A 27,199-nucleotide genomic window follows, 5' to 3' on the forward strand; every position below is an offset into this window, starting at 1 on the left:
ATCAACAAACCAATTCTCCCACACTGATGCACTGGGTAGGAGTCTTTTAAGCAAATCCAAGTCTCCCTTAAAAACCTTAACTAGTGGGACGCCCGGGTGGCTCAGCGGTTGAGCACCTGCCTTTGGCCCAGGGCGTGATCCCAGGATCCCGGGATGGAGTCCCATGTCAGGCTCCCTGCATGGAGCCTGCTTCTCCCTCTGCCTGTGTCTCTGCCTCTCTCTCTGTCTCTGTCTCCCATGAAGAAAGAAAGAAAAAATCTTAAAAGAAAAAAACAAAAACAAACCAAAAAACCTTTGTTGAAGATCAAATTCAGTTAACTTCTAGAAGTTGTTTCTATTTTTTTTTTTTTTACTGTATTTTTTTTTTAATTTTTATTATTCATGATAGTCACACAGAGAGAGAGAGAGAGAGAGGCAGAGACATAGGCAGAGGGAGAAGCAGGCTCCATGCACCGGGAGCCTGACGTGGGATTCGATCCCGGGTTTCCAGGATCGCGCCCTGGGTCAGAGGCAGGCGCTAAACCGCTGCGCCACCCAGGGATCCCAAGAAGTTAAGTTTCTAGTAAGTGCCCAACACCACATCAGATACTAATGGAGGTTTAAGGTGAGCCTACTGGCCTTGGAGTGAATCCTAAAGTCATAGATGCTTCAGAACATGATGAGTAAGTCAATTCACCACAACAGCACAAACACAGAAGCTAACTGTGTTAACTGCTTTGAATTCTATCTCTGGGTCTTTTCTCTCCAACAGTATATTCTGCGTTACGCATAGCTCTTGGTTCCTAAAAACACCAGTATCAAAGGAGCTGGGGGGCCAGGGGAGGAGGAAGGAGACAGCCCAAGACTAAGGCAGAGCTCAATCCTAAAATTACCACATTAGAAGAGGCAGCAGCACATTGCCTGGGGTAAAATAACCAGAGTCTGCTGCAAGGGATCACTCTGCCCTGGGCTCTTTCCCTTTAGCCCAGACTAAACTGCCTTGATATTTTAGATGCAGATTAGAAATTTTCATTCTCGTGTCTTGCTTCTGAATGCCACTCCTCACAAATATTTCCCCATTCTCCCCTCAAACTACAACCACGTAAGATGGTGTGTTATTACTAGAGTTAGCATTGACTGAATGTTAGCACTACTTAAGTACACAGCATACAGATCTATTCAATCTTATGAAAAAGGACCATCATTAGCACCCTATTAGAGGTAGACAAATACTAAGTGAGATTTGCTAGAAGGCCTTGTTGTCAGCTTACTTGGACGAGGCTAACTGAACAGTTCTGAGGCCAGCTGCGCTAAGCCTTCCTTGAGGTCAGTGACAGCTCCAGCATGGCTCGTCCATTCCTTATACTTAGCTCATATGTCACCTAGCTTCTGATAACCTTAACAAGTGCTGCTATGATTCAAAGACAGGGAGCATAATTCATTACACAATCTTACACAAAAAAATGCTGATGATCCAAACTCTTCTTTTTCCCAACTTTAACTGAGATATCACTGACATAGCTCCCAATTCTTACATTACTAAGAATTCTTTAAATCTTATAACTAATTACTCTTATTTTTCAGTTTAGGCCTTTAGTTAGCCATGAGCTGCCACCGATTTTCCATTAAAAATCTGTAATTTAACATTGTTACAAGTGACCAATGGTCACTTATCAGGTGCAAGGGCTCAAACATCAGGTATGAATGCCAGATGGAGAATGGAATGCATAGCAATACTGGCAGTATACACACTCTGGTCAAAGGTGCTTTCAGACAATCTCAATGTCATACAGTGGGAAGTGGGAGGAGCTTCAGGGCCTCAGTGGAGACACAGGAGAGGTGAGGTGGCCTCCTCCCCAAACAGCATTTGTGGAATCCACTTGCTGTTCCCAAGAAGAAAGTGCTCTGAACATGTCGTCTCTGCTTGTAAAGAACGTTCTATATTGTTACTCCGTGTTAACAGCAACAGGTTTACTTAAGAAGCATCTTCTGAGGGGTTAGCATGTGAGTAGAAGAGAGAGGGTGATATTGTTATCATAACAAGGACAGTAACAGATTAGATTAGAAGTAAAGATCACAGGTCTGGTTACTATTCTTTCTCATTACTCACACTGATTAAAATATAAATGAGCTTATGGTAAGAGTAAATTCACAATTAGAACAAATGATAAAATACACTTAATGAAAAACATATATGACAGATTAATAGAAATCCATGAATATGTAATGATAAAACATATGTTAATAGATTTATTAAGTGGCATTCTTTAGATAAACATTATTTTGGCCTTAACTACTACTTTCTTCCTCCTTATCAGTTGGGTTAATGGGTATAAGCCCAAATAAGAACAGGAGTTTAAAAAAAAAGAAATGTAGGGCAGCCCCGGTGGCGCAGCCAGCGGTTTGGCACTGCCTGCAGCCTGGGGTGTGATCCTGGAGACCGGGGATCTAGTCCCACATCGGGCTCCCTGCATGGAGCCTGCTTCTCCCTCTGCCCCTCTCTCTCTGTGTCTATGAATAAATAAATAAAATCTTAAAAAAAAGAAAAAAGAAAAAGAAATGTAAGGAAAATGTATAGGGACACCTGGGTGGCTCAGCCATTAAGCGCATCTGCCTTTGGCTCAGGGTGTGATCCTGGGGTCCTGGGATCGAGTCCCACATTGGGCTCCCTACATAGAGCCTGCTTCTCCCTCAGCCTATGTCTATGCCTCTCTTTCTGTGTCTCTCATGAATAAATAAATAAAATCCTAAAAAAAAAAATGTATAAAGACAGGTTGGGGTACTGGGAGAAAGCTTCATAAGAGCCCTGAACGAACACACACACACACACACACACACACACACACACACAAAAAAAAGCCCTGAACAGCCAAAATGCTGTGATTTAAAAGTCAACTTTTACAAAGGGAAAAGAGTCATAGACCATCCAAAGAGAAAATCAATAAGGAAACAGTGGCTTTGAATGACACACTGGACCAGGTGGAACTAAGAGATATGTTCAGAATATTCCATCCTAAAACAGTGGAATACACATTCTTTACAAATGCACATGGAACATTCTCTAGAAGAGACCATATCTTAGGCCACAGACCAAGCCTCAACAAATTTAAAAAGAACTCAAGTTGTATCATGCATCTTTTGCGACCACAACACTATGAAACTAGATATCAACCACAAGAGAAAATCTGAAAAGAGCACAAATACATGGAGATTAAATAACATGCTACTAAACAACGAATGGGGCAACCAAGAAATCAAAGAAAAAAATCAAAAATACATGGAGACAAAAATGAAAACACATTGGTACCAAATCTTTTGGATGCACCAAAAGTTATTCTGAAGGCAAATTTATAATAATACAGGCCTACCTCAAGAAGCAAGAAAAGTCTCCAATAAACACCTAAACTTAAACCTAAAGGAGCAGGCAGCCCTGGTGGCGCAGTGGTTTGGCGCAGCCTGCAGCCTGGGGTGTGATCCTGAGGACCCGGGATCGAGTCCCACATCGGGCTCCCTGCATGGAGCCTGCTTCTCCCTCTGCCTGTGTCTCTGCCTCTCTCTCTCTGTGTCTATGAATAAATAAATAAAAATATTTTAAAAAAATAATAATAAAAAAATAAATAAAATAAATAAAAATATTTAAAAAAAAAAAAAATAAACCTAAAGGAGCTACCAAAAGAACAAACAAAACCCAAATTCAAAAGGAAGAAAATACGGGATCGAATCCCACATCGGGCTCCCGGTGCATGGAGCCTGCTTCTCCCTCTGCCTGTGTCTCTGCCTCTCTCTCTCTCACTGTGTGCCTATCATAAATAAATTAAAAAAATAAATAAAAAATGTAAAAAAAAAAGGGATCCCTGGGTGGCGCAGCGGTTTGGCGCCTGCCTTTGGCCCAGGGCGCGATCCTGGAGACCCGGGATCGAATCCCACATCGGGCTCCCGGTGCATGGAGCCTGCTTCTCCCTCTGCCTGTGTCTCTGCCTCTCTCTCTCTCACTGTGTGCCTATCATAAATAAATTAAAAAAATAAATAAAAAATGCAAAAGGAAGAAAATAACAAACATTTAGAGCAGAAATAAACAAAAATAGAAACAAACAAAAAGAACAGATCAATGAAACCAGGAGCTGGTTCTTTGAAAAGATCAACAAATAACTGATAAACTTTTAGCCTGACTCATAAAAAAAAAAAAAAAAAAAAAAGAGAGGGCTCAAGTAAACAAAATCAGAAATGAAAGAGGTGAAGTAACAACCAACACCACAGAAATATAAAGGTTAAAGGTTATTATTAAAAACTGTATGCCGGGATCCCTGGGTGGCGCAGCGGTTTGGCACCTGCCTTTGGCCCAGGGCGCGATCCTGGAGACCCGGGATCGAATCCCACGTCGGGCTCCCTGCATGGAGCCTGCTTCTCCCTCTGCCTGTGTCTCTGCCTCTCTGTCTCTCTCTGTGTGACTATCATGAATAAATAAATAAAATCTTAAAAAAAATAAATAAATAAATAAAATAAAAACTGTATGCCAACAAACTGCACAACCTAGAAGCAATGGACAAATTCTTAGAAACATATAACCTCCTAAAACTGAATCAGAAAGAAACAGAAAATTTAACAGACCAATTACCAATAATGCAAATGAGTCAATAACCAATTCCCCAAAAAACAAAAGTCTAGTACTAGATTTCACAGGCAAAATCTATCTACCAAACATTTAAAGAAGAGTTAATAGCTACTCTTTTGAAGAATAATATAGAAGAGAAAGGAAAGCTTCCAAATTCATTCTCTGAGGCCAGAATTACCCTGATATGAAAACCAGATAAAGACACCACAAAAAGAAAGAACTACAGGCCAACATCTCTAAATAACATAGATACAAAAATCCTAAAAAAAATACTAGCAAACAGAATCCAACAATATATTAGAAAAATCATTCACCATGACCAAATAGGATTTATTGCTGGCATGCAAGGATGGTTCAATATTTGCAAATCAATCAATGGGATATATCACTTCAATAACAACAACAAAAAAGGATAAAAACCATATGATCATTTCAACAGATGCAGAAAAAGCATCTGACAAAGCCAAACATCCATTCATGATAAAAGTCCTCACCAAAGTAGGTTTAGAGGGAACATACCTCAACATAATAAAGTCTATATATGAAAAACCCAGAGCTAACACCATACTCCATGGTGAAAAATTGAGAGCTTTTCCCTGAAAATCAGGAGCAAAACAAGGATGTCCACTCCCACCACTGTTACTCAAAATAATACCAGAAGTCCTAGGACACAGCAATCACATAAGAAATAAAAGGTATCCACATTAGTAAGGAAGAAGTAAAACTTTCATAATGTGCAGATACTATATGTAGAAACCCAAAACACTCCACCAAAAAACTACTAGAACTGATAATGAATTCAGTAAGGTTGTAGGCTACAAAATCAATATACAGAAATCCATTGCATTTCTATATACTAATAATGAAGCAGCAGAAAGAGAAATTAAGAAAACAATCCCATTTACAATTACACCAAGAATAATAAAATACCTAGAAATAAGCTTAACCGAAGAGGTGAAAGACTTGTACTCTGAAAACTATAAAACACTGATGAAAGAAATTAAAGATGACACAAACAAATGGAAAGATGCTCCATATTCATGGATTGAAAGACCAAATATTGCTAAAATATCCTTACTACCCCATTTAAAGCAATGCCTATCAAAATACCAACAGCTTTTTTCACAGAACTAAAACAAATAATCCTAAAATTAGTATGAAACTACACAAGAATAGCCAAAGCAATCTTGAAAAAGAACAAAACTGGAGCTATCACGATCCCAGATGTCAAGATATACTAATAGTATCAAAACAGTATGATACTGGCACAAAAACAGAAACACAGATCCACAGAACTGAATAGAGAGCCCGGAAATAAACCCATTGACTATAAGGTCAGTTAATCTTCGACAAAGAAGAAAAAATATACGATGAGCAAGAGACAGTCTCTTCGACAAATAGTGCTGGGAAAACTGGACAGCAATATGTAGGAGAATGAAACTGGACCACTTTCTTATACCAAACACAAAAATAAACTCAAAATGGATTAAAGACCTAAATGTGAGACCTGAAACCATAAAAATCCAACAAGAGAACAACAGGCAGTAATTTCTCTGACATTGGCCATAGCACCATTTTTCTTTCTTTCTTTTTTTTTTTTTAAGATTGTATTTATTTATTCATGAGAGACACACAGAGGCAGAGGGAGAAGCAGGCTACCTGCTGGGAGCCTGATACAAGACTCGATCCCAGAACCCTGGGATCATGATCCAAGCCAAAGGCGTCCAGCACCATTTTTCTGGATATGTGTCAAGAGGCAAGGGAAACAAAAGCAAAAATAAACTATTGGGACTACATCAGAATAAAAACTTTCTGCAGGGCAGCCCGGGTGGCTCAGCGGTTTAGTGCCGCCTTCAGCCCAGGGTGTGATCCTAGAGACCCCGGATCGAGTCCCATGTTGGGCTCCCTGCATGGAGCCTGCTTCTCCCTCTGCCTGTGTCTTTGCCTCTCTCTCGCTCTCTCTGGTCTCTCATGAATAAATGAAAAATCTTAAAAAAAAATTTTCTGCAGAGTGACAGAAACAATCAACAAAACTAAAAAACAACCCTACTGAATGAGAGAAGATATTTGCACAGGACATATCCAATAAGGAGTGAGTATCCAAAGTATATAAAAAACTTATAAACCATCACCAAAACCACAAATAATCCGACTAAACAAATGGACAGAAGACATAAACAGATATTTTTCCAAAGAAGACATCCAGAGGGCCAATAGACACATGAAAAGATGCTCAACATCACTCATCGTCAAGGAAATGAAAATCAAAACCACAAGGAGATGCCACCTTACACTGGTCAGAGTGGCTAAAATAAAAAACACAGAAACAAGTGTTGTAAGTATATAGAGAAAAAGGAATCCGCATGCAAACTCTTGGTAGGAATGCAAACTGTGGAGCCACTCGAGAAAGCAGTATGGAAGTTCCTCAAAAACTGAGAAATAGGGACACCTGGGTGGCTCAGCAGTTGAGTGTTTGCCTTTGGCTCAGGGAGTGATGCTGGTCCCGGGATTGAGTCCCACATCGGGTTCCCTGCAAAGATCCTAACTCTCCCTCTGTCTATGTCTCTGCCTCTCGGTGTCTCTCATGAATAAAAAAAAAAAAAAATCGAAACAGAATCACCATATGATCCAGTAATTCCATTACTGAGTATTTACCCAAAGATTAAGAAAACATTAACTCATAAAGACATATGCACCCCTATGTTTACTGCAGCATTATTTATCATAGTCAAATTATGGAAGGAGCTCAAGTGTCCATTGACAGATGAATGGATAAAGATGTGGTGTGTATACACCCACATACACACACAACCAAATTATTCCTCAGCCATAAAAAAGAATGAAATCTTGCCATTTGCAACAACATTGAGGGAGCTAGAGAGTATAGTGTCCTAAGTAAAGTGAGTCGGTCAGAGAAGGACAAATACCCTATGATTTCATTCATATGTGAAATTTAAGACACAAAACAAGCAAACAAGAAACAAACCAAAAAACACTCTTAACTACAGGGTGATACTACTGGTGATACCAGAGGAGAGGATGGTGGAGGAATGGGTGCAATAGGTGATAGGGATGAAGAGTACACTTATCATGGTGAGCACTGAGTAATGAGTGGAATTGCTGAATCCTATATTGTACACCTGACACAGAACACTGTATGTTAACTGTATTGGAGTTGTAATAAGTAAGAAAAAAAGAAAAAAAAAAAAAGACTAAGGGATTCATTTGCACCTGCATGGTGAAAGGTTAAAAGTAAACTCTACGTTCTGTTTCAATATATGCACTGAAGGATCCAGATTGAGAACTCCTTAAAAGAAAGGGGAAAAAAAAGCTTTTATTTATTTGAGATAGCAAGAAAGAAAACACACATGGGGAGGAGGGGGCCCAGAGACACACTGACCACTTAAGACTTAGAGAGAATCCTGAAATTGTCCCCAGAAGGCAGTGGTGGTGACAGCCAGCCAAAAGTCTGATGTGAAGACCTTCACAAACATGCTAAAGTGTCCTCGGCAGCAAAACATTGAAGTGATTTAATTCTGAATGAAGTCCCTCTTTCTTCTTCTTAGCAAAGTCCTGCACAGGATTACTATATAAAGTCCCAGACTGGATCTAAGGACCAATTTTAAAAGATTCCAAGGATGACCAGATACAAACCAAAGAGCCTAACTGCCACCTCACTTGCACCTCAACCATATACTTTTACAGATGACAGAGGTTAAGTTTGCAAAGTTACTCTGAGCTTCAAAATTCCTCAAAAGGGATCCCTGGGTGGCGCAGCGGTTTGGCGCCTGCCTTTGGCCCAGGGCGCGATCCTGGAGACCCGGGATCGAATCCCACATCGGGCTCCCGGTGCATGGAGCCTGCTTCTCCCTCTGCCTGTGTCTCTGCCTCTCTCTCTCTCTGTGACTATCATGAATAAATAAATAAAATCTTTAAAAAAAAAAAAATTCCTCAAAAAAAAAAGCCTGATATACATCACTATGGCTCTAAATCAATAGCTCCTATTATTATAGATATTCTTTCCACAATCAAAAATACTGACTGTATTCCTTGTTTTTCTCCAGAAGTGTTCCTTATATGCTTTCTTTTTCCTCCAAATTTTTCTCAAACTGGCAATTCCATAGCTTATTCTATTCCTAGCTTTTTTTTTTTTTTTTTTTTTTTTTTTTTTTTTTTAGAGTGATAGAGTGAACATGAGCAAGGAGAGACACAGGGAGACAGAGAGAATCCCAAGCAGGCTCCCTGCTTACCACAGAGCCATATACAAGGCTTGACCCACAACCCCGAGATCATGACCTGAACCCAGATCAAGAGTCAGACACTCAACTGAGTGAGTCACCCGGGTACCCCTATTCCTAGCTATTTTCTTTTGTCGAACAGACTGTGAGACCCTTGAGATCCAGGTTTGCAGGCTCTGGTCCCCACACTCCACACGGCTCCCAGCACAAGGCTTGGCAGGGTTGTGAGAGGTCACTGGTCACTATCACCAGAACCAACTATGGCTCTATCCATATAATGCACTATTATTCAGACATAAAAAGATCAAACTTCTGGGGGCACCTGGGTGGCTCAGCGTTTGAGCATCTGCCTTCAGCTCAGGTTGTGATCCTGGGGTCCTAGGATCAAGTCCCACATTGGGCTTCCCGCGGGGAGCCTGCTTCTCCCTCTGCCTGTGTCTCTACCTCTCTCTGTGTTTCTCATGAATAAAATGTCCAAAAAAAAAAAAAGATGGAAGTTCTAACTCAAGCTACAACGTGAATGAACCCTGAAACACGATGCTAAGTGAAAGAAGCCAGACAAATATTTGTCCATTTAGATGAAATCTCCAGAAGAGGCAAATCTACAGAGAAAGAAAGCAGATTAGTGGTTGAGGAGAGGTAGGGATGGGAAGGCATTGAAAACAGGTACAGGGCTTGTTTTCAGAGTGATGACAATGTTCTGGAATTAGCTGCACAACTTTGTGAATATACTAAAACCCAGTGAAGTTTAAAGTACACTTTAGGAGGATGAATTTTATAGTATGTGAATTATGTCTCAATTTAAAAAAAAAACAAACAAAAAGCATAGGAGGGAGACAACACCTACATGTGACTAGGGCCAATCTTCTCTTCAGCTACAAGTGTGAGGCACCTCACTAGGGAATGCCAACATCCGTACCTGTGCAACTGCCCCAACGCGAAGTTTGTTTGTTTTTTTAAGATTTTATTTACTTATTCATGAAAGACACAGAGAGAGAGAGAGAGAGAGAGGCAGAGACACAGGCAGAGGGAGAAGCAGGCTCCATGCAGGGAGATTTTTTTTTTTTTTTTAAGATTTTATTTATTTGACACAGAGTGTGCACAAGCAGAGGAAGGGGCGGAGGGAGAGAGAGAAGCAGGCTCCCTGCTGGGAGCCTGAAGTGGGGCTCGATCCCAGGACCCTGGGATCCCTTCATGAGCTGAAGGCAGACTCTTCACCGCCTGAGCCCCTGGGCACCCCAGCAGGGCCACGAACTCCTCCCTTACGTCAGCCTTGCTGAGGGCTGACACAAGGAAGGGGAACAGAAGGAAAGTTTGAGAGAGAGCAGCCGTGAGGGATCCAGGCCCAGCTTTCTACAGGCTGCCTTTGCTTTCTTGAGAAGCCCTGTGTGGATATTTCCTACCTTGGGGGCAGATCTGCGTGACAGCGAGCTGAGGGCACGAAAGCAGAGAGACACTCACTGATCTCGGTCATTGGTGACGACCGGGGCAGGGGCACACTGGGATGGTTCTTATTGTCATTTCTAACATTTAACTTGACTTCCAAAGATGGGCCCAACCACTTGGAAACACTAGGCTGGGAACCAAGCAAAACCGAATAGATGAAGGGAAAATTCTTTGGCTCATTCCCCAGGTGGTAGCAGGCTAACAGCAACTCCACTTGGTGGTTCTCTCATCCTTGATGAATGATTTGCTAGATAGAAAGTCTAGATAGACCAGATAGAAGGCCGATAAATGCACAGTCCCTGTCTTTTAGCTTTCACCAGAAAGACTGTTTTTCTTCGAGGCTTCCAATTACAACCAGACAATACCCATCTCAGGGATTTAATCCATCGATTCATCACTGTATTTTTTGGCCCCAAGAATAGACCAAGCTGGTCACCTGAAAACAAACCCCGCTTTAATGTATTCTGAATTGAAGGAATGGAAAACCAAACCAAACCAAACAAAAAAAAAAACCCTCTAAAGTCACTTGCAATTAGCCTTTGTGTATTTTCCCTGCTCTCAAATTCCAGCATTATTTCCGTACAAAGTTGTCTGGATTGTGTGGTGTTTGTCTTTGGCTTCACACATGTGTGTGGGTGTGTATGTGTGTGTGTGCATTTAGCTCAAACAACACGCTGGGGAAGCCAATGTTTGGATCCAAGCTTTCGGACCGCCTAATTATCCTGAGACGTTGGTTCCAAACTGGGTGCACTGTGCGTCCAGGGGATATTTGTTGATGTCTAGAAACAGCGCTGGTGTCATAATCAGGAAGGTGCTACGGGCACCGAGTGAGCAGGGACTAGAGAGGCTGCCCCATATCCTACAGGGCCCAGGCCGGCCCTCAGGACAAGGCATCCCCCAGCCCCAAATGCCAACAGTGCTGAGAAGGAGAAACCTGCTCAGAAGACAGACACAGTAGAGGGGGCGAGAGGCTGACAGAGGAGAGGAGCATTGCTGCTAGTCCTGAATGTCAGCAGGAGGAAACGTGGAGAAGCTTCTATGTCCCAGAACATACTCAGTCAACATTCTTCAACATTCTCTCTTCACCTGACTCCGGCTCTTTTTTAAACAACCAGTGGAGGGGCGCCTGGGTGGTTCAGCGGTTGAGTGTCTGTCTTTGGCTCAGGGCGTGATCCCGGGGTCCCAGCATCGAGTCCCGCATCAGGCTCCCTGCAGGGAGCTGCTTGTCCCTCTGCCTGTGTCTCTGCCTCTCTCACTCTTTGTGTCTCTCACGCACAAATAAATTTAAAATAATCTTAAAAAAAAAAAAAAAAAAAAAAACACAACCAATGGACTACCATAAAATTATAGCCACCACTTGAACAGCTAACCTTTCCTGTGCTTTGATCTGATAGCACCTTATCCAGGAAATTCAGTTTCACATGGCTAAGGAGCTGAAAATGTAGGGTTTTTAGCTAGCTCATCTTCCCACCTCAGGTTAGGCCTCACTTCAACCAAGGTGAATGTTACTCCACGCTCCATGCACACATCAGCTAACTGGTAGGACAAGTTAACAGGTTGCTGGGCCTGGGTGGGTTAGTATTTGGCTACCAACACATTTCACTATGTACAATTTCTCCCACGGATTTTCATGCAAATTTTGGAATTGAATAATTTCCTAGATGTCTAAAGGACCACATCAGGGTTCCCGGGAACCCAATTTGATGACCACAGAGCAGTCTGAAAAGCACAGGACTGGAGTCATTAAATGAAAAGGACAGATCCGCAGAGTCAGCACCAGCGGACTGGCTTTTTACCTGCAAAGGCCCCACATGAGCTGGGCAAACCGAACTGTACCTGGAACCGGTTTGGAGTGACCACCGATCTCCTATGCATGAAGCCACCCAGCCAAGGCGGACACCCCTTACAATCACACAAGGCTACGGTGCTCAGTAACTAACCGGCAGATGAAATATATGAAAATATTAAAAAGAGACGTGGGTGACAACATGCCAGATTAGCCTCCATGTCAGTGACCGTAACTCTCATAAGTGTGATGACACCTGTCCCACACCATGTCACCTCCTTGGTTCGATAATGGCCTACCGGCATGCCCTGGGACTCCACAATTTACCTGCCTCGGCAGACAGGGCTTACCTTCAGACAACATGCTGAGCGCCTCGTCGGAATTGTGCCCGCCAACACGCGCCACCTTGCCAGAGGGGGGACATTTGCGGGAGCCCTCTGGGGACAGGGAGGTCTGCTCTGCAGCAGAGGTGGTCACTGATTCCCACTGAATCTCCTTCCTGGGGCACTGAGAATCCAGGCTACATCCTGTCCAGCCGTAGAAGGCCAAGGACAAGAGAAATCCTTGGGCTGGATTCAGTATTCCCTGGGAGGCGGGACAAAACGACATGGGTCACTCAGTGCGATATGGTGGGAATCAGAGCACAAAGTCCACTGGGACGCCCACTGGGCTGACTTGCTAGGAAGTGACCTGGTTGGCTGGTCTGGGGCAAGACCAAGATCGGCTTCAGGTGCTGTACCTTCCAGGGTGCCTGAAATATTTCCTCGAGTTAAATTCCCTGATATTTTGAGTCTGCCTGAAAGGTCTGATACGCTGTGCCAAACTGATGTACCGGGAGTTATGCCGGTTTAATAATGATCCCAACAACGATTAGGACTAGCTAGCTAGGGATCCCTGGGTGGCGCAGCGGTTTAGCGCCTGCCTTTGGCCCAGGGCGCGATCCTGGAGACCGAGGATCGAATCCCACGTCGGGCTCCCGGTGCATGGAGCCTGCTTCTCCCTCTGCCTATGTCTCTGCCTCTCTCTCTCTCTCTGTGTGACTATCATAAATAAATTTAAAAAATTAAAAAAAAAAAAAAAAAAAGGACTAGCTAGCTAGTATTTCCAAACCTGATGGAGGTACCAAGGAACCTATGAAACTCATACATCATAATTCAGAGCAGTTCTTTTCCTTTCGACCTCTACTTTCCAAGAAAAAAATTAAAGATCAAGAGTGACCTACCATAATAAACCACGTGGTCTTGGCTGCATTTCGGATAGGTTTCAGAGAGCTTCCACTGACATCTGGTTGCAATTCAAGATAGAATAAAAGGCTTTCATTGATGATGTTCGGCAACCAACTGTCAGAAAGAAAACAAACCAGGGTAAAGAGACAATGGGATACAATTAATTTTTAAATGCTAGGGGTCAAGGAATGTGTCTTCCAAGACCAACAAGTCCTGGGGGACGAGGAAGATCCACTTCAGCAGCAAGGAAGAACCAGTGCATCCAGAATTCAATTTAGGAGATGTAACTCCTTGTCTCAAGTCTAAAGCAGAGATCAACAAATCTGTCCAAGGGTGACTGACACTCAACACCCCATCAGGTGTAAGGTAGGTCTAGCACTCTGTCAAACATCCCAAAATTCGTTTTTCATTTGAAGAGTAATGTAACATTTTGAGGGAGACCCCAACAACTCTTGCTATCTTAAGGTTTGAATTTTGGGATGTTATTGTTGGTAGACCAACGAAATTTAAAATGATGAGCTGAGTGTATTTTTAGAGGGAGATAATTTCCGTCTCTCCTAGGAGGATATCCAAACAAACCTCCTCCTATCAGGTAAGTTATTAACACCACAAAGGCACACCTTGTTTGGAAAAGTATTGATTCCCCCCTAGCAAAATGTGTTCTGATTCCCATCTGCTTTGCATTGGTTACCGATCCATTTGAAAGCATCCACCTGAAACTTTGGGCAGAATGCCGGGCAATTGTGAGGCAAAGTGAGGAGAGAAAAATTGACTCTCTCTGCTTCTTGACCACACCCTGAGTCATCACACCAAAAAACATGCTCTGGCGCTTATGTCTTGTCAAATACAGGAATCCTGGGGTCAAGACTGATAGAAATGGGTAAATGTTAAAAGCTTGGTCCAGCGCTTTATTTCGGAGTTCACCTTAGCAGTGGGACTAAACACTGGGTGCACATCTGGGATGTAACAAAAGCAAACCCGAGATTTTTTTGTGCCAAGGGCTTTGTATATAATCTGAGTAGATGGAAATATCTTTCCAGGACTTCATACACTGTGGACCTGCCTTCCTGTCTCATGTGTACTTCCTCAAAGGGCCCCTGGCATCCTTACAAAGATTTCCTTTCAAAGACTCTTCTCTTTGCAACTTTCAGGTCACAATCGGAAAAGCGAAATGGCAAGCTGACTGCACATCCCTTCCCAGTGGCAATTAACAAAAAATAAAATAGGGACGCCTGGGTGGCTCAGTGCCTTCAGCTCAGGGCATGATGCCGGGGTCTTAGGATCAAGTCCCGCATTGGGCTCCCTATGGGGAGCCTGCTTCTCCCTCTGCCTATGTCTCTGCCTCTCTATGTCTCTCATGAATAAATAAAATCTTCAAAAATAAATAAATAAATAAATAAATAAATAAATAAATAAATAATAAAATAATAAAATAAAATAATAAAATAAAAAGTAAAGTAAAATAAAAAGTAAAGTAACGTAAAGTAAAATAAAATAAAATAGAAGGTTACCAAATAATGAAAACCAGCATTATTTTGAAAAATCGGATCTTGATTGTGGCTCCCATCCGTCTCTCGTTCTCTGTGTAAATGCCTTGTCTTCCTTTAAGTAAAGAGGCCACTGTGGAAAAAAAGGATAAGTGCATGGGATGTTCGTTATTTACATTTCCTGAGTGACAGGGAAGGGAGTCCATGAGGATAGAAGCCCGTAAACAAAGGCAGCAGGGCATGAGGCACAGCAAGGTGTTGCCATTCCTCCTTCCCAGCTTCCAAGCTGAGAATGCAGGTTTTCAAACTTTCACTTTCAAGTCACTGTCAACTTCCACAAGAGCTGCAAAGATAGCACAGAGACTTTCTATGGACCTGAACCCACATTCTTCCAATGTCAACCTCTTAACACACCTAGGCTCACATTTGTCACAAAGGGATTAGCAATGGCGCTTCACTATTAATTAAGTTCCAGATTTTATTTGGATCTTACAAGTTCAAGAACTGTATTCAAAGGTTTATATTTTTTATTATAAATATAATGCACACTGGGGGCACCCGCATGGCTCGGTTGGTTAAGCATCGGCCTTCAGCTCAGGTCATGATCCCAGGGTCCTGGGATCAAGCTCTGCATTGGGCTCCCTGCTCCGTGGGGAGTCTGCCTCTCCCCCTCCTGCTTTCCCTGCTTGTGCTCACTCTGTCAAATAAATAGAATCTTAGGGATTAAAAAAAAAAGATGCATTTCTTCATTGTCATCTTCTCATTCTGCACTTGAGAGATCCACAGGGCTTGAGGTTGGAGGCTTGCTCCCCATCATGCTTCCCTGAGGATGCAGTGAGGACTGGGAAGTCCCCGTCCTCAGCCTAGCGGTCTTTCCAGCGCTTTCTGCTGGCTCACAACATCCTCCTTATCCAGTTCTTACCATTGCCTTTGACTCATTTCCTGTGCTCCACTTCCTGTTTCCTGCCCGACTGAGAAAAGACAGGCCAAGCACATCACAGGAAGGAGCCAGGCTCTCCACAATCCAGGCCAGACTCCATCCCTCCCACCCTGCTCCTCATTCCTCTCCTTCCACTCCTCTGACCTCCACGACTTTCCAAGGGCACTCCTGGGGCCCGTTGGGCACACTCAGGGCAGACCCACAGTGAGCCCAGATGGAAACGTAAAGTCCCTCAGTCCTGGAGCTATTCACCTTGGGCAAAGAACTGGTGTAGCCCGTAATTACACAGGCTTGCTCACTTTATTAATTCAACCTGCTTGCTTTCTCCAAGCATACTGTCCCTCTGTCTCTGGAGGATGACAAATGAGGTCGGTTGTCCCAGAGAATTCCAGAAAGGACCACACAGGGCATTACCTGAGCCCCAGGCATGGAGGCATACCCACGGCCATGCACCCAGAGTGCTTCCTTGTTTGTTGCTCACCTGCAGTCACGGTCTTCTGGAACAGGACGGGGTTGGCCACAAGGACCAGCAGCAGTGGCAAGTATGTGGTGACGTAGTGGGGAATGGCATGTTCCAGATCCCGCTGGCACCTGGGGGAGGAAAACCAAGTCATTCTCGAAAACAAGGCTTTGCCTAAAATACACAGACTTATCTGGAAGCTGAGATAAGAGGAGGAGAGTGAAAAGGGAAATGCATAAATCCACTTCTCAGTCTACCCAAAGGAAATCTGACTCAGAGCTTATGTCTGTGAAAAGGCAATAAATCACTGAAGAACAAGGAAGATCAATCATGTTTCTATTTGTCTTCTAACTGGGAGGACCTTGAAGGCATTCCACTGTGGGAGGTTTAAAAAGGTCCCTGCTGGGAAAAGGAAAAGATAGAAACAGACAGTCTGGAATGGGGGAGTCCTCGCACTGTGTCTCTTCAAGGAGAAAAAGACACAATTCAAGTAGAGACAGAGGCGCTCACTGAAGGAGTAAGGCTTTATTTAAAAAAAAATTTTTTTTAAAGATTTTTTATTCATGAGAGACAGGTAGGGAGGGGGAGCCAGAGACATAGACAGAGGGAGAAGTAGGCTCCCAATGTGGGACTCTACCCTAGGACCCCAGGATCATGACCTGAACCAAAGGAAGACACATAACCGACTGAGCCGTCCATGCACCCCAAGGACCAGAAATTCTATTGAAGGATCATGGGAATCATGTGATGCAGTGAAAAAGTGCCACACACAGGTGTGGGTTCGCCAAGGTAGGAACTATCAGCTCAGAAATGTATCCTGTATCAGAAAAAGGGCGAAGAGGAAGAGAGAATCGAAGGCAGAAGGGAGAGAGGACTACTCAGGTGGAAAAGCAGACAAGGGAGCACCCCCTGTGGCCGCAGAAGGTAGAAAGATAACAATGCAACCACTCTTGTTTTAATATGCATGGGCTGGTCAACCAGAAAAACCTTCTGGGTTTTTTTTTTTTTTTTTAAGATTTTATTTATTTATTCATGAGACACAGAGAGAGAGAGAGAGAGAGGCAGAGACACAGGCAGAGGGAGAAGCAGGTTCCATGCAGGGAGCCTGATGTGGGACTTCATCCGGGGACCCCAGGATCATGCCCTGGGCCAAAGGCAGGCGCTAAACTGCTGAGCCACCCGGGCTGCCCCCTGAAGGGGGAAATGATAGAAAATGCAAAAAAAAAAAAAAAAGGTCAGGAAGGAAAAACACAATGCCCCCTTTTCTCGCCATCACAAGGAACGCAATATCACCTATAAATACTACCTTCCTTCTAACAGAAGTTTTCATTTGCAGCTGTGAAGGCTGAAATGTGGTCTGGGAAGACTTGAGGAGAGAAACAAGTAGAAGGGCCAGGATCTCACAGGACAAAAAGTGAGCAATGGGTGAGAGGGTGAGGATGGGAGCCTGATGCAGGCCCAGGAGTGGCCTTGTAAGGTCCACGATGGCGCTCCTCACAAGCCCTGCAGCCATGGCTCCCTCATGCTCAGATGCAATCTTTCCAGGAGCCCACAGGTGAAGGCGAGTGATAAAAAAAACTCCCTTCCCAATGAAGTGCATTCCATTGTAACAGCCATGGACACCGCACTTGTCCTTTTAAAGTTCCTCAGGAGAGCAACTGTATGGATGGATCTACACAGAGCTTTGCAAGTATTCACCATCAACTAGGCAACCTTACCAATTTGGAGATGTCTGAGTAGCTGCAAGAAGTTAAAAAAAGGGGGGAAGAAGTAGTCTAATCATGGGTCAGCAAACTTTTTCCGTAAGGGAACATTTACAGTAAGTATTTTATGCTCCATGGACCACACAGCCTGTCAAAACTGACACTGCCAGGTGAAAGCAGCCATAAACTGTGCATAAACAAATGGGCATGACTGTGTTCCAATAAAACTTTATTTATAAATCCAAACAGAGGGCCAGATTCGTCCTCAGGGCTGTGCTGTGTTGATGCTTGTCTACACTGCCCTAAAATCACAAAGAGAAAAAAAAAAAAATCACAAAAAGACACCTGTTTTTCAGTTTTCCATTGGATGTTAGAATATACATCCTTGGGCAGCCCCGGTGGCACAGCGGTTTAGCGCCACCTGCAGCCCAGGGTGTGATCCTGGAGACCCGGGATCGAGTCCCACATCGAGCTCCCTGCATGGAGCCTGCCTCTCCCTCTGCCTGTGTTCTCTGCCTCTCTCTGTGTGTCTCTCATGAATAAATAAAATCTAAAAAAAAAAAAAAAAAGAATATACATCCTTGGAGGGACTGTGAGACCTACAAATGATTTGCATTGATGAGATTTTTAAGATTGAAGAAAAACCTGAGACAATTTCAGGTGTCTATCTCCCTACATCTGTGTTCAGGATAGCTGAAAGATGAAAGAGAAGTGACAAAGTATAGCAAGCAGAGGCTCAGAACTAATTTTTTTAAAAATTTTTTTAAAGATTTATTTTTATTTATTTATGATAGACACACAGAGAGAGAGGCAGAGACACAGGCAGAGAGAGAAGCAGGCTCCATGCCCAGAGCCCGACACAGGACCCGATCCCGGGACTCCAGGATCGCGCCCTGGGCCAAAGGCAGGCACAAAACCGCCGAGCCACCCAGGGATCCCAGAACTAGCTCTTCTAGGAGCAACGCTCTGATTCTTCTAGGCCATTTGAATTCATCCTTAGGATGTTAAGTTCCTCTGCTCATCCAGAGGAAGCTGGCTTGAAGAATAAAAATTAAAGAAAAGGTGTGCCCGAGAAAGCTCCATCAATATGGAGGATGCACCTAAAGCTGTGTGCACATCCTTACATGGAGGAGACACACCTAAAGCTCTGCACACATACTTGTGTATACAGGTACCTGCACAAATGTGAAGAGCAGAGGCAGGGAAATGAACTCTGGAGTACAAGGTAGTGAGCCCCTCCCAGGGGATCAGCTGGGCAGGTCTGTGGACAATAGCCTGACCTGCAAGGCGCCCACTCTGGGCCAGTGCCCATGCATTTGCTGCAAGAGAACACAATGGGTCAGGGAGCTGGTAGTCCCGGATTACCTGGACACAGAAGGGTAGTAGAGCATGATCACTCCCTCCACGCAGAGCAGGGTGGCCAGGCCCCAGGTCATGATGTGGTAAAGGACGATGGTGCTGGAAGAGAAGCAGGACAGGGGTGTGTATGTGCGTGTGTGTGCGTCTTGCCTGAGAGCAGTGATGGAGACGTCCAGCAACAGAAAGTACCAGACCCACTCCTGGGCCCCCAGTCAGGAAAACGTACACTGAGCAAACCCTTGGCAAAGCCTATCCCTCTGTTTATTTTATTTATTTTTTTTAATTTTTATTTATTTATGATAGTCACAGAGAGAGAGAGAGGCGCAGAGACACAGGCAGAGGGAGAAGCAGGCTCCATGCACCGGGAGCCCGATGTGGGATTCGATCCCGGGTCTCCAGGATCGCGCCCTGGGCCAAAGGCAGGCGCCAAGCCGCTGCGCCACCCAGGGATCCCCCCTCTGTTTATTTTTAAGTTAAGATGAAATTCATATAATGCAAAAGTAACCATTTTCAAGTGAGCAACTCAGCAGCGTCCAGTAAATCCACAATGTTGTGCCATTACCTCCTCTCTCCAGTTCTGACACAGGCATCACCCCAAAGGAAAGCCCGAAGGCACGGCACTCCCCCTTCCTACTGCTCCTAGCCGCCAGCACCTGCCAGCAGCCGCCAGCAGCCACCAGCTGCCCTTGTGTCTCTATGGCTTTTCCTCTTCTGCACAATTCTTGCAAATGGAGTCACACTGTATGTGGCCCTCCGAGTCTGGCTCCTTTCACTCAACATGAGGCTTTCAAGGTTGGGCGGACCAAGGCATGGGCGCCTCATCAGTCCCCCTCGGTACCCGGCTTTCCCACAAAGCAAGGAGCTCCTATCCACCAACCTTCCCAAAGGCACTTCTGTACCTAAAAGTCCAAGGGTCTTGGTGCTCAGCCCAAACCAAGGTCTTGGAAGAAACGTGTGCTCCTGGGATGTTCCACGACAGTGGGGGGCTTTCCTTCCCTGCCTCCCTCCCCCTGCTCCCCATCATTCCCTGCATACTTAGCATTCCTGGACCATCTCTACCCTTTCCCGTTCTAGGCCCACACACCCCACCTTTTCCCCTGAGGACGCAGGCAGCCAGCCCTGCAGCTGGGGTCAGAAGGCAGAGGCACAGCCATCTGTCCCTTCCAAAGCCGCCTCTTCTGTGCCGCAGGATGGCGGCCCAGGGCTCCACTGGATGCGCTGGCCACAACCCAAGACCCTACCAGACGCCTGGGAAATAGTGCAACCCCCAACCCACAGAGATTTTAACTCTGAAGTTCAGCTGTGTAGACGAGGGAATGGTCAGGGATCTGAGCGAAGGGATGCCCTTGTACAAGGAGACAAGAGGACAGGGAGACAGCACACAGGAAAGAGGTGCAGGAAGAAGAAACGTTTCATAGCCCGCTCTCTGGAAGGCCCCGAGGAAAGGACTCCAGCAGGTTTTCCCTCCCACATTGGAAATGGTCCTGGAAGCCGCCCTGCCCGGCCCTGCCCCAGGCCCTGCCCCATCTCTCAGGGTTTGGGAGCTGGTGGGGTGTCTTGCTCAGAAGCCAGAGGTTTTGCATGAAACAAAGGAATACAGGAGCAGCTTTCTGCAAGGGCCTGGGTGGCTGAATAGTGCAGAATGTCTGCAGGCCAGACCCTAGCCCAGGCCGAGGGACCTGGGAGAACGATGCAGCCACGAGGAGCAGCAGACGGCTGAAGGGCCTTTTCCCTCTATCTGACCACTGGACAGCTTTCAGGTCCAGGCACTCGGGGGCCCTCCCCAGACCCCTTTTCTCTCACACTCGTGCTCACAAGGCAAGTAGTGACTTCAATTAAGGGCTTTTCCCATAATCTCATGCACCTTTTTAAAAACAAATTTTGCTTATTTGAGAGAGAGACAGCACACAAGAAAGGGGAAGGGGCAGAGGGAGAAGCTGGCCCCCGCTGAGCAGGGAGCCCGACTTGGGGCTCAATCCCAGGACCCCAGGATCATGACCTGAGCCGAAGGCAGACATGTAACCGACTGAGCCACCCAGGGGCCCCTTCTCCTCTGTTATTATTTAAAACCTTTACCATCCCACATCTGGAACAGAAGGAGCAGTTTAAATTTTAACTTTAAATCTGTCTTAATGACCTTTCTTAGAATTAAGATTTTAAAAAAGATTCTCCCGTGCCAAAGAAAATAGCTTAGTACCAGCAGGATCTAGAAAGGAACATGGAGTTTCACCCAGCCCTACCTGCAACGCCTTGCCCCTGCCCTGGAGTTGCTCAGGACCCATCCCAGGCAGCTCCCATCTCAACTGTCACCTGCACAATCAGCTGCGCTCCGGGCTCTGGAGCAAGCTGGCTCTGAAGAGAGGAGCTCCAAGCGTTTCTGCACTCACATCTCCAGCTCTGGCTCCAACACCCTGTGCCAGCTCCGAGGTGCCCTCACACCAGGCAGCAGGCCTTCTGCCAGGGGAGATTAAGGGCTGGGTCTCTGTGGCTCCAGAACACCTTATTTTTCTGCTGTGCTCTCTACTCTTTTTTTTTTTTTTTTTTTTTTAAGATTTATTTATTTGAGAGAAAATGCAAAAGCGAGCATTGGGGTGGAGGAGCAGAGGCAAAGGGAGAGAGAAACCCAAGCAGACTCCTGGTTGAGCCTGGTGCGGGGCTTGACCCCATGACCCTGAGATCAGTACCTGAGCTGAAACCAAGAGTCAATGCTTAACCATCTGTACCACTCAGGCGCTCCAACCCTACTCCCTTTTGACGGGAGAGCCCGCTTCACTCTCAATGGTCTTCCTAGCGCTGGACCCCCGCCCTTACTCTTGTCCTTACAAGGCATCTGGACACTTCACATGTTTGGACGTTTGCCTCCTGCATGCCTGGCAGGTCCTCAGAAGCTATGCTCTGTCAGCATCCCCTAATCTCCGCACACCCCCTGCATCCTGCTATACTTATTCTCTGCTCCAAGTGAGTTCCAAACACTCTTCTGAGCATGAGGAGGGCGTCCTGGGGCTCTGCCTGTCTTCTACATCCAGAAAGCACTCAGGCGGCCCCATCTGACCACAGTCATCCAAAGGGTGGGGGTGAAGCAGTGCACTCTCCTGTTACAGCAAGAGATACACTCTTCTTCCAGCTTCCTTTTGGTGCCCCGAGGCTCCTCTTCTCTCTACAACTGGCTGCCTGTGAGACCTCTAGTGTGTCGTAACTCCAATCCCTCTAAAACTGAGAAAGGTATCAGACAGGAACACACACTTGCACTGGGCTTCCCAGTCGAAGACCTGTCATTGCTGCTAGTTGGCAACCCAAAGCCATTTTCCTTTGTCCTTAGTAACATAACCTAGACGTCATGCCAAGTAGCAGTATGCTTGGCTAACAGACTGTACTTCCAACCTCCTCTTGCAGTGAACTGTGGCCATGAAACTGAATTCTGGTCAATAATATGAAAGTGCAATTGTGTAAGATCCCCAGGGAGGCTGCTTAAAGGGAGCTGGCTCAGGGGAAAACAGGCCCCTTATGCATCATTGCTCCCTCTACTCCTTCCTGTTCCCTGGAATGCAAATGTGATGGCGAGAGTTCCAGCAGCTTTATTGGGCCACTATACCTTGAAGTTGGAAGTCCTACAACTGGATGATGGAGCAAGAAGATAGGAGCTTGGGTCCCTGATGCCCATCATTAGGGCTCTGGATTGCCTACCTCTGGCCTTTTTTAGCATGAAAGGAAAATTATCTTGTTTAAGTCACTATTATTTGATGTATTTTACGTAGCCAAACCTAATCCTCACTGGTACACCTGCTTGTCCGCCTTCGACCTTCACTGGCTTCCCTAGAGAATTTTCAAAACCAAAAATATATAGGTTCTGTATGGATGTATCAAAGCTTAGGAACAAAGGTAAAAAGATGGAAGGAAGAAGCACAAAAATAAACACTAAACTTGGGCAGCCCCGGTGGCACAGCAGTTTAGCGTTGCCTGCTGCCCAGGGCATGATCCTGGAGTCCTGGGATGGAGTCCCACGTCGGGCTCCCCGCATGGTGCCTGCTTCTCCCTCTGCCTGTGTCTCTGCCTCTCTCTCTCTCTCTCTGTGTGTCTCTATGAATAAATAAATAAATAAATCTTTAAAAAAATAATAAAATAAAATAAAAAATAAACACTAAACTTCAGGCCACAGAGCCCAAGGTTAATGATAAGGACACATGAGGAATACCAATGATTTTAGAGCAAGGATTGCCCGGCATATTCTACAGTCTGAATGGGACCTTTGTTTACTGATATTGGCTTTAAAAGTATATTTACTCAAGGGTGCTTGGCTGGTTCAGTTGGTGGAGCATGCAACTCTTCATCTCAGGGTTGTGAGTTCAAGCTCCACACTGGGTGTAGAGATTACTTAAAATCTGGGTAAGTCAGTTGGTTAAGCGTCTGCCTTTGGCTCAGGTCACGATCCCAGGGTCCTGAATGGAACTCCTCTTTGGGCTCCCTGCTCAGTGGGGAGTTTGCTTCCCTCTTCATCTGACATTCCCCCTGCTTATTCTCTAGTAAATAAATAAAATCTTTTTTAAAAAAATAAAAATAAAATCTTTTAAAAATAATAACAAAAAATGAATTTGTTCAACAAATGGTACTGGGACAACTAGACATCCACATGTAAAAGAATAAATATGGACCTTTTCTTCTTTACCTACACACAAAAATTAATTTAAAATGCTTCAGAGGGGGACCTGGGAGCCTAGGTGGCTCAGTCAGTTAAGCATTTAACTTTTAGTTTGGACCCAGGTCATGATCTCAGGGGCCTGAGATCAAGCCCTGGATCACGCTCCACACTCAATACAGAGTCTGCTTTAAATTCTCTCACCTTCTGCCCCTTCCCCCCAATAAAATAAATAAATAAAACCTTTTTTAAAAATTAATAAGGGCAGCCCCTGTGGCTCGGTGGTTTAGCGCCGCCTTCGGCCCAGGGCGTGATCCTGGAGACCCGGGATCGGGTCCCACGTCGGGCTCCCTGTGTGGGGCCTGTTTCTCTGCCTCTCTCTCTCTCTCTCTCTCTCTCTGTCTCTCATGAATAAATAAACATAGTCTTTTTTAAAATAAAATAAAAATAAAAATTAATAAATAAAATGAATCATGGACCAGGGCACCTGGCTGGCTTAGTCAGTAGAGCACGTGACTCTTGATCTCCGGGTTGTGAGTTCAAGCCCCACACTGGTTGTCAAGGTTAGTTAAAAAGAAAAATCTTGGGCAGCCCGGGTGGCTCAGCAGTTTAGCTCCGCCTTTAGCCCAGGGCATGATCCTGGAGACCAGGGATCCAGTCCCACCGTCCGGCTCCCTGCATGGAGCCTGCTTCTTCCTCTGCCTGTGTCTCCCCCACCCCCATGAATAAATAAATAAAATCTAAAAAAAAAGAAGAGCAGTTTTTCTTAAAAAAATAAAAAGAGAAAATTAAAAAATCTTTAAAATGGGTAACAGACCTAAATTAAAGTGTTCAAACTTTTTTGTCGTTGTTGTTCCCAAGTTTTATTCAAGAACTCATACAAAATATTCCACATAAATGAGTTTTAAGCCTCATCTTGCTCATTTTCCTCATCCTGGTTACTCTGGAAGTAATGCAATTTCTAAGTGTCTTTGCTGTTAGCAACTATGCACAATCCATCATGGAGATTATTCTACTTCAACTATTTTTTGGTGAGATATTTCAAATACCTTTTGGAACAAAGCACATTAGAGGCACCTGAGTGGCTCAGTTGGTTAAGCAACCAACTCTTGGTTTCGACTCGGGTCATGATCTCAGGGTCATAGAATCGTACTCCATGTCAGGCTTCAAGGCCAGCTCTGTGGGGAGTTTGCTTGAGATTCGCTCCCTCTTTGAGAGAGTGTGTGTGCGTGCTCTCTAATAAATAAATCTTTAAAATAAAATAAAAAAATTTAAAAATATACTTAAAATATAGTACATCCAGGGGTGCCTGGGGGGCTCAGTTGGTTAAGCATCTATTTGAGTCTTGATTTCAACTCAGGTCACAATCTTAGATGACATTGAGCCTTACATCATGCTCTGCACCAAATGCAGAGTCTGCTTGATATTCTTTCTCTCTCCCTCCACTGCCCTGCTTGTGTGTATGCATGCTATCTAAAATAAATAAATAAATAAATAAATAAATAAATAAATAAATAAATAATAAATAAATAAAATGTAGTACATCCATAAAACAGAATACTATTCACAAATGAATGAGAAGCAAGTACTGATGCTGCTGCAACATGAGGAAAGCTTGAAAATGTCATGCTAAGTTTAAGAAGCCAGACACAAAAGGTCACATATTGACTAATTCAATTATTCAATAATTCAATTCATGACGCAGTGCCCAGAGTAGGGAAACCTAGAGACAGAAAATAGGTTAGTAGTTGCCAGGGGCTGGAGGATAGGGGAGGGTAGAGAGGAATTAATCAATGGTAAAGAGATTGAGGGGGGGTGATGATTAATGTCCTAAAACTAGTTGGTGTAACGGTTGCACAATTTTGTAAATATACTAAATACAATGGATACAGTTAAATGGGTAAACTTTATGAAACTGTTTTTTAAAAAAAAGCAAACAAGGGTTCCATCCAAAATGGGGGGGCACATGCTTCCTGGAGCAGGAGTCAGGGGAGCTAGGCACTCACCCACCTCCCCACCCCCTGCCATCCAGCTTCCCTTTGTCACTTAGGCTCTCTGTATTTCTGTTGCCCTAATGCACACGCACATCCCAGCTGCAATCCCAATGCACAGTTCCTGAGAGCCTACTACGTGCCGAGCAGGAATCTCAAGCATTTACGTGTAGTATTGTGTTGACTGTCCTGTGACCTGATGAGGGAGTCCTATTTTATACCCAGGAAAACAGAAGTCCAGAGAGATTAAGCAACTTGCTGACAGTTCCACAGCTGGTGACTACTGCACGGGGCCGTACCCACTGGGCCATCCCTCACCAGGCAGCCACCTGCAGCTCCAGTGTTTTACACTTGGCATAATGTGTCAATACACACTTCAAAGAACTTTGTCCTCAAACCTTTAGATACTGTCAAATACTGTCTATATTCATGCCAATTCTTTTTTAGTATGTGTCCAAAATGCGAGTACTTAATCTATGGATCACTTATCATGGTTTAAAAAGCCTCATTTTAAATCTGCCTTCAGCCTTTTATAAAACTAAGCTGCCAGAGAGGTTTCTTGGAGAGGGGCTGGCTGACATCCTGTGCCTGCCATACTGACGAATATTTTGGAGCCTTCAGTGGTACCCCCAGCCCTCCATCATATGACACAACCTGGTTCTACAGGCTTCCTCTGAATACCTCTGTCCTGCTGATCTCCGGACTACCAGGTAGGCATCCACTGCATAGCAAAACAGCCACCAGAAGCAGGCGCTGTACAGCAGCTCGATCCACATCTGTAATCAGGAAGAGCCTGGCATCAAAGCTCCTGGAAACAGGCACCAGACTGCCCCACCCGTGAAATGAGCTGGCCTGACGTCAGGAAGCAGGACATGAAAGGCCTCGGGAGATGGTGCTCAGTCTGGGAAAGCAAGGGTGGGATATGCTCCAGGGCGGTGTGTGTCCTGGTGTGCTCAGTGGGACTGGCCTGCGGGCCCTGCCTCCCTGGACACCTGCAGGCGGGGGAGACGAAGGCCTCACAGGCCTCATGTGCACACTGTGCACCAGGGTCAGGGCTCAGGGCACCTGGGAAGGGGCAGCTCTCTGCTGACAAGGACAGACTTTGGGCGGGAAAGGGCTTCCCAGAAGAGGGGCAGGAAGGGGCTCCATATGCTACAGGCAGCAGGAGCCTGGTGCGCCTCCCGGGGTGGGCTGAGCCAGATGCTCCACTGCACACAGCTGGGAAGCAATGCGGGCAGAGGGGAGAGAGGCAGACGGTTCTGCACAGCAATACAGATACGTGTATTCAAATACAGGTTTCATTAAGCGGAATACATCCGATAAATCAGTAACTTTCTTC

At 45.0% G+C, this 27,199-nt stretch overlaps 1 protein-coding gene across 5 annotated transcripts in view; it reads right to left on the reverse strand.

The window, feature by feature from the left end:
• GPR143 (G protein-coupled receptor 143) overlaps nt 1–27,199 on the reverse strand; it is a 52,236-nt gene that overhangs the window by 19,045 nt on the left and 5,992 nt on the right. The window contains exons 3-9 of one of the 5 annotated variants that reach the window (XM_035711308.2): nt 26,542–26,636; nt 19,243–19,335; nt 16,196–16,305; nt 14,799–14,907; nt 13,284–13,401; nt 12,412–12,646; nt 360–1,968 (exon numbers count right to left, since the gene is read on the reverse strand). In XM_035711308.2, coding sequence (XP_035567201.2) covers nt 1,955–1,968; nt 12,412–12,646; nt 13,284–13,401; nt 14,799–14,907; nt 16,196–16,305; nt 19,243–19,335; nt 26,542–26,636 — 774 coding nt within the window. In that variant the 3' untranslated portion in view covers nt 360–1,954. Of the gene's footprint in view, nt 1–359; nt 1,969–9,875; nt 10,712–10,801; nt 11,570–12,411; nt 12,647–13,283; nt 13,402–14,798; nt 14,908–16,195; nt 16,306–19,242; nt 19,336–26,541; nt 26,637–27,199 lie in introns of those variants that run through there. The other 4 variants (XM_035711305.2, XM_035711307.2, XM_025436266.3 and 1 more) reach the window with 4 other exon arrangements.

This window comes from Canis lupus, chromosome X (genome assembly GCF_003254725.2).
Source record: "Canis lupus dingo isolate Sandy chromosome X, ASM325472v2, whole genome shotgun sequence".
In the NCBI taxonomy this organism is placed as follows: domain Eukaryota; kingdom Metazoa; phylum Chordata; class Mammalia; order Carnivora; family Canidae; genus Canis; species Canis lupus.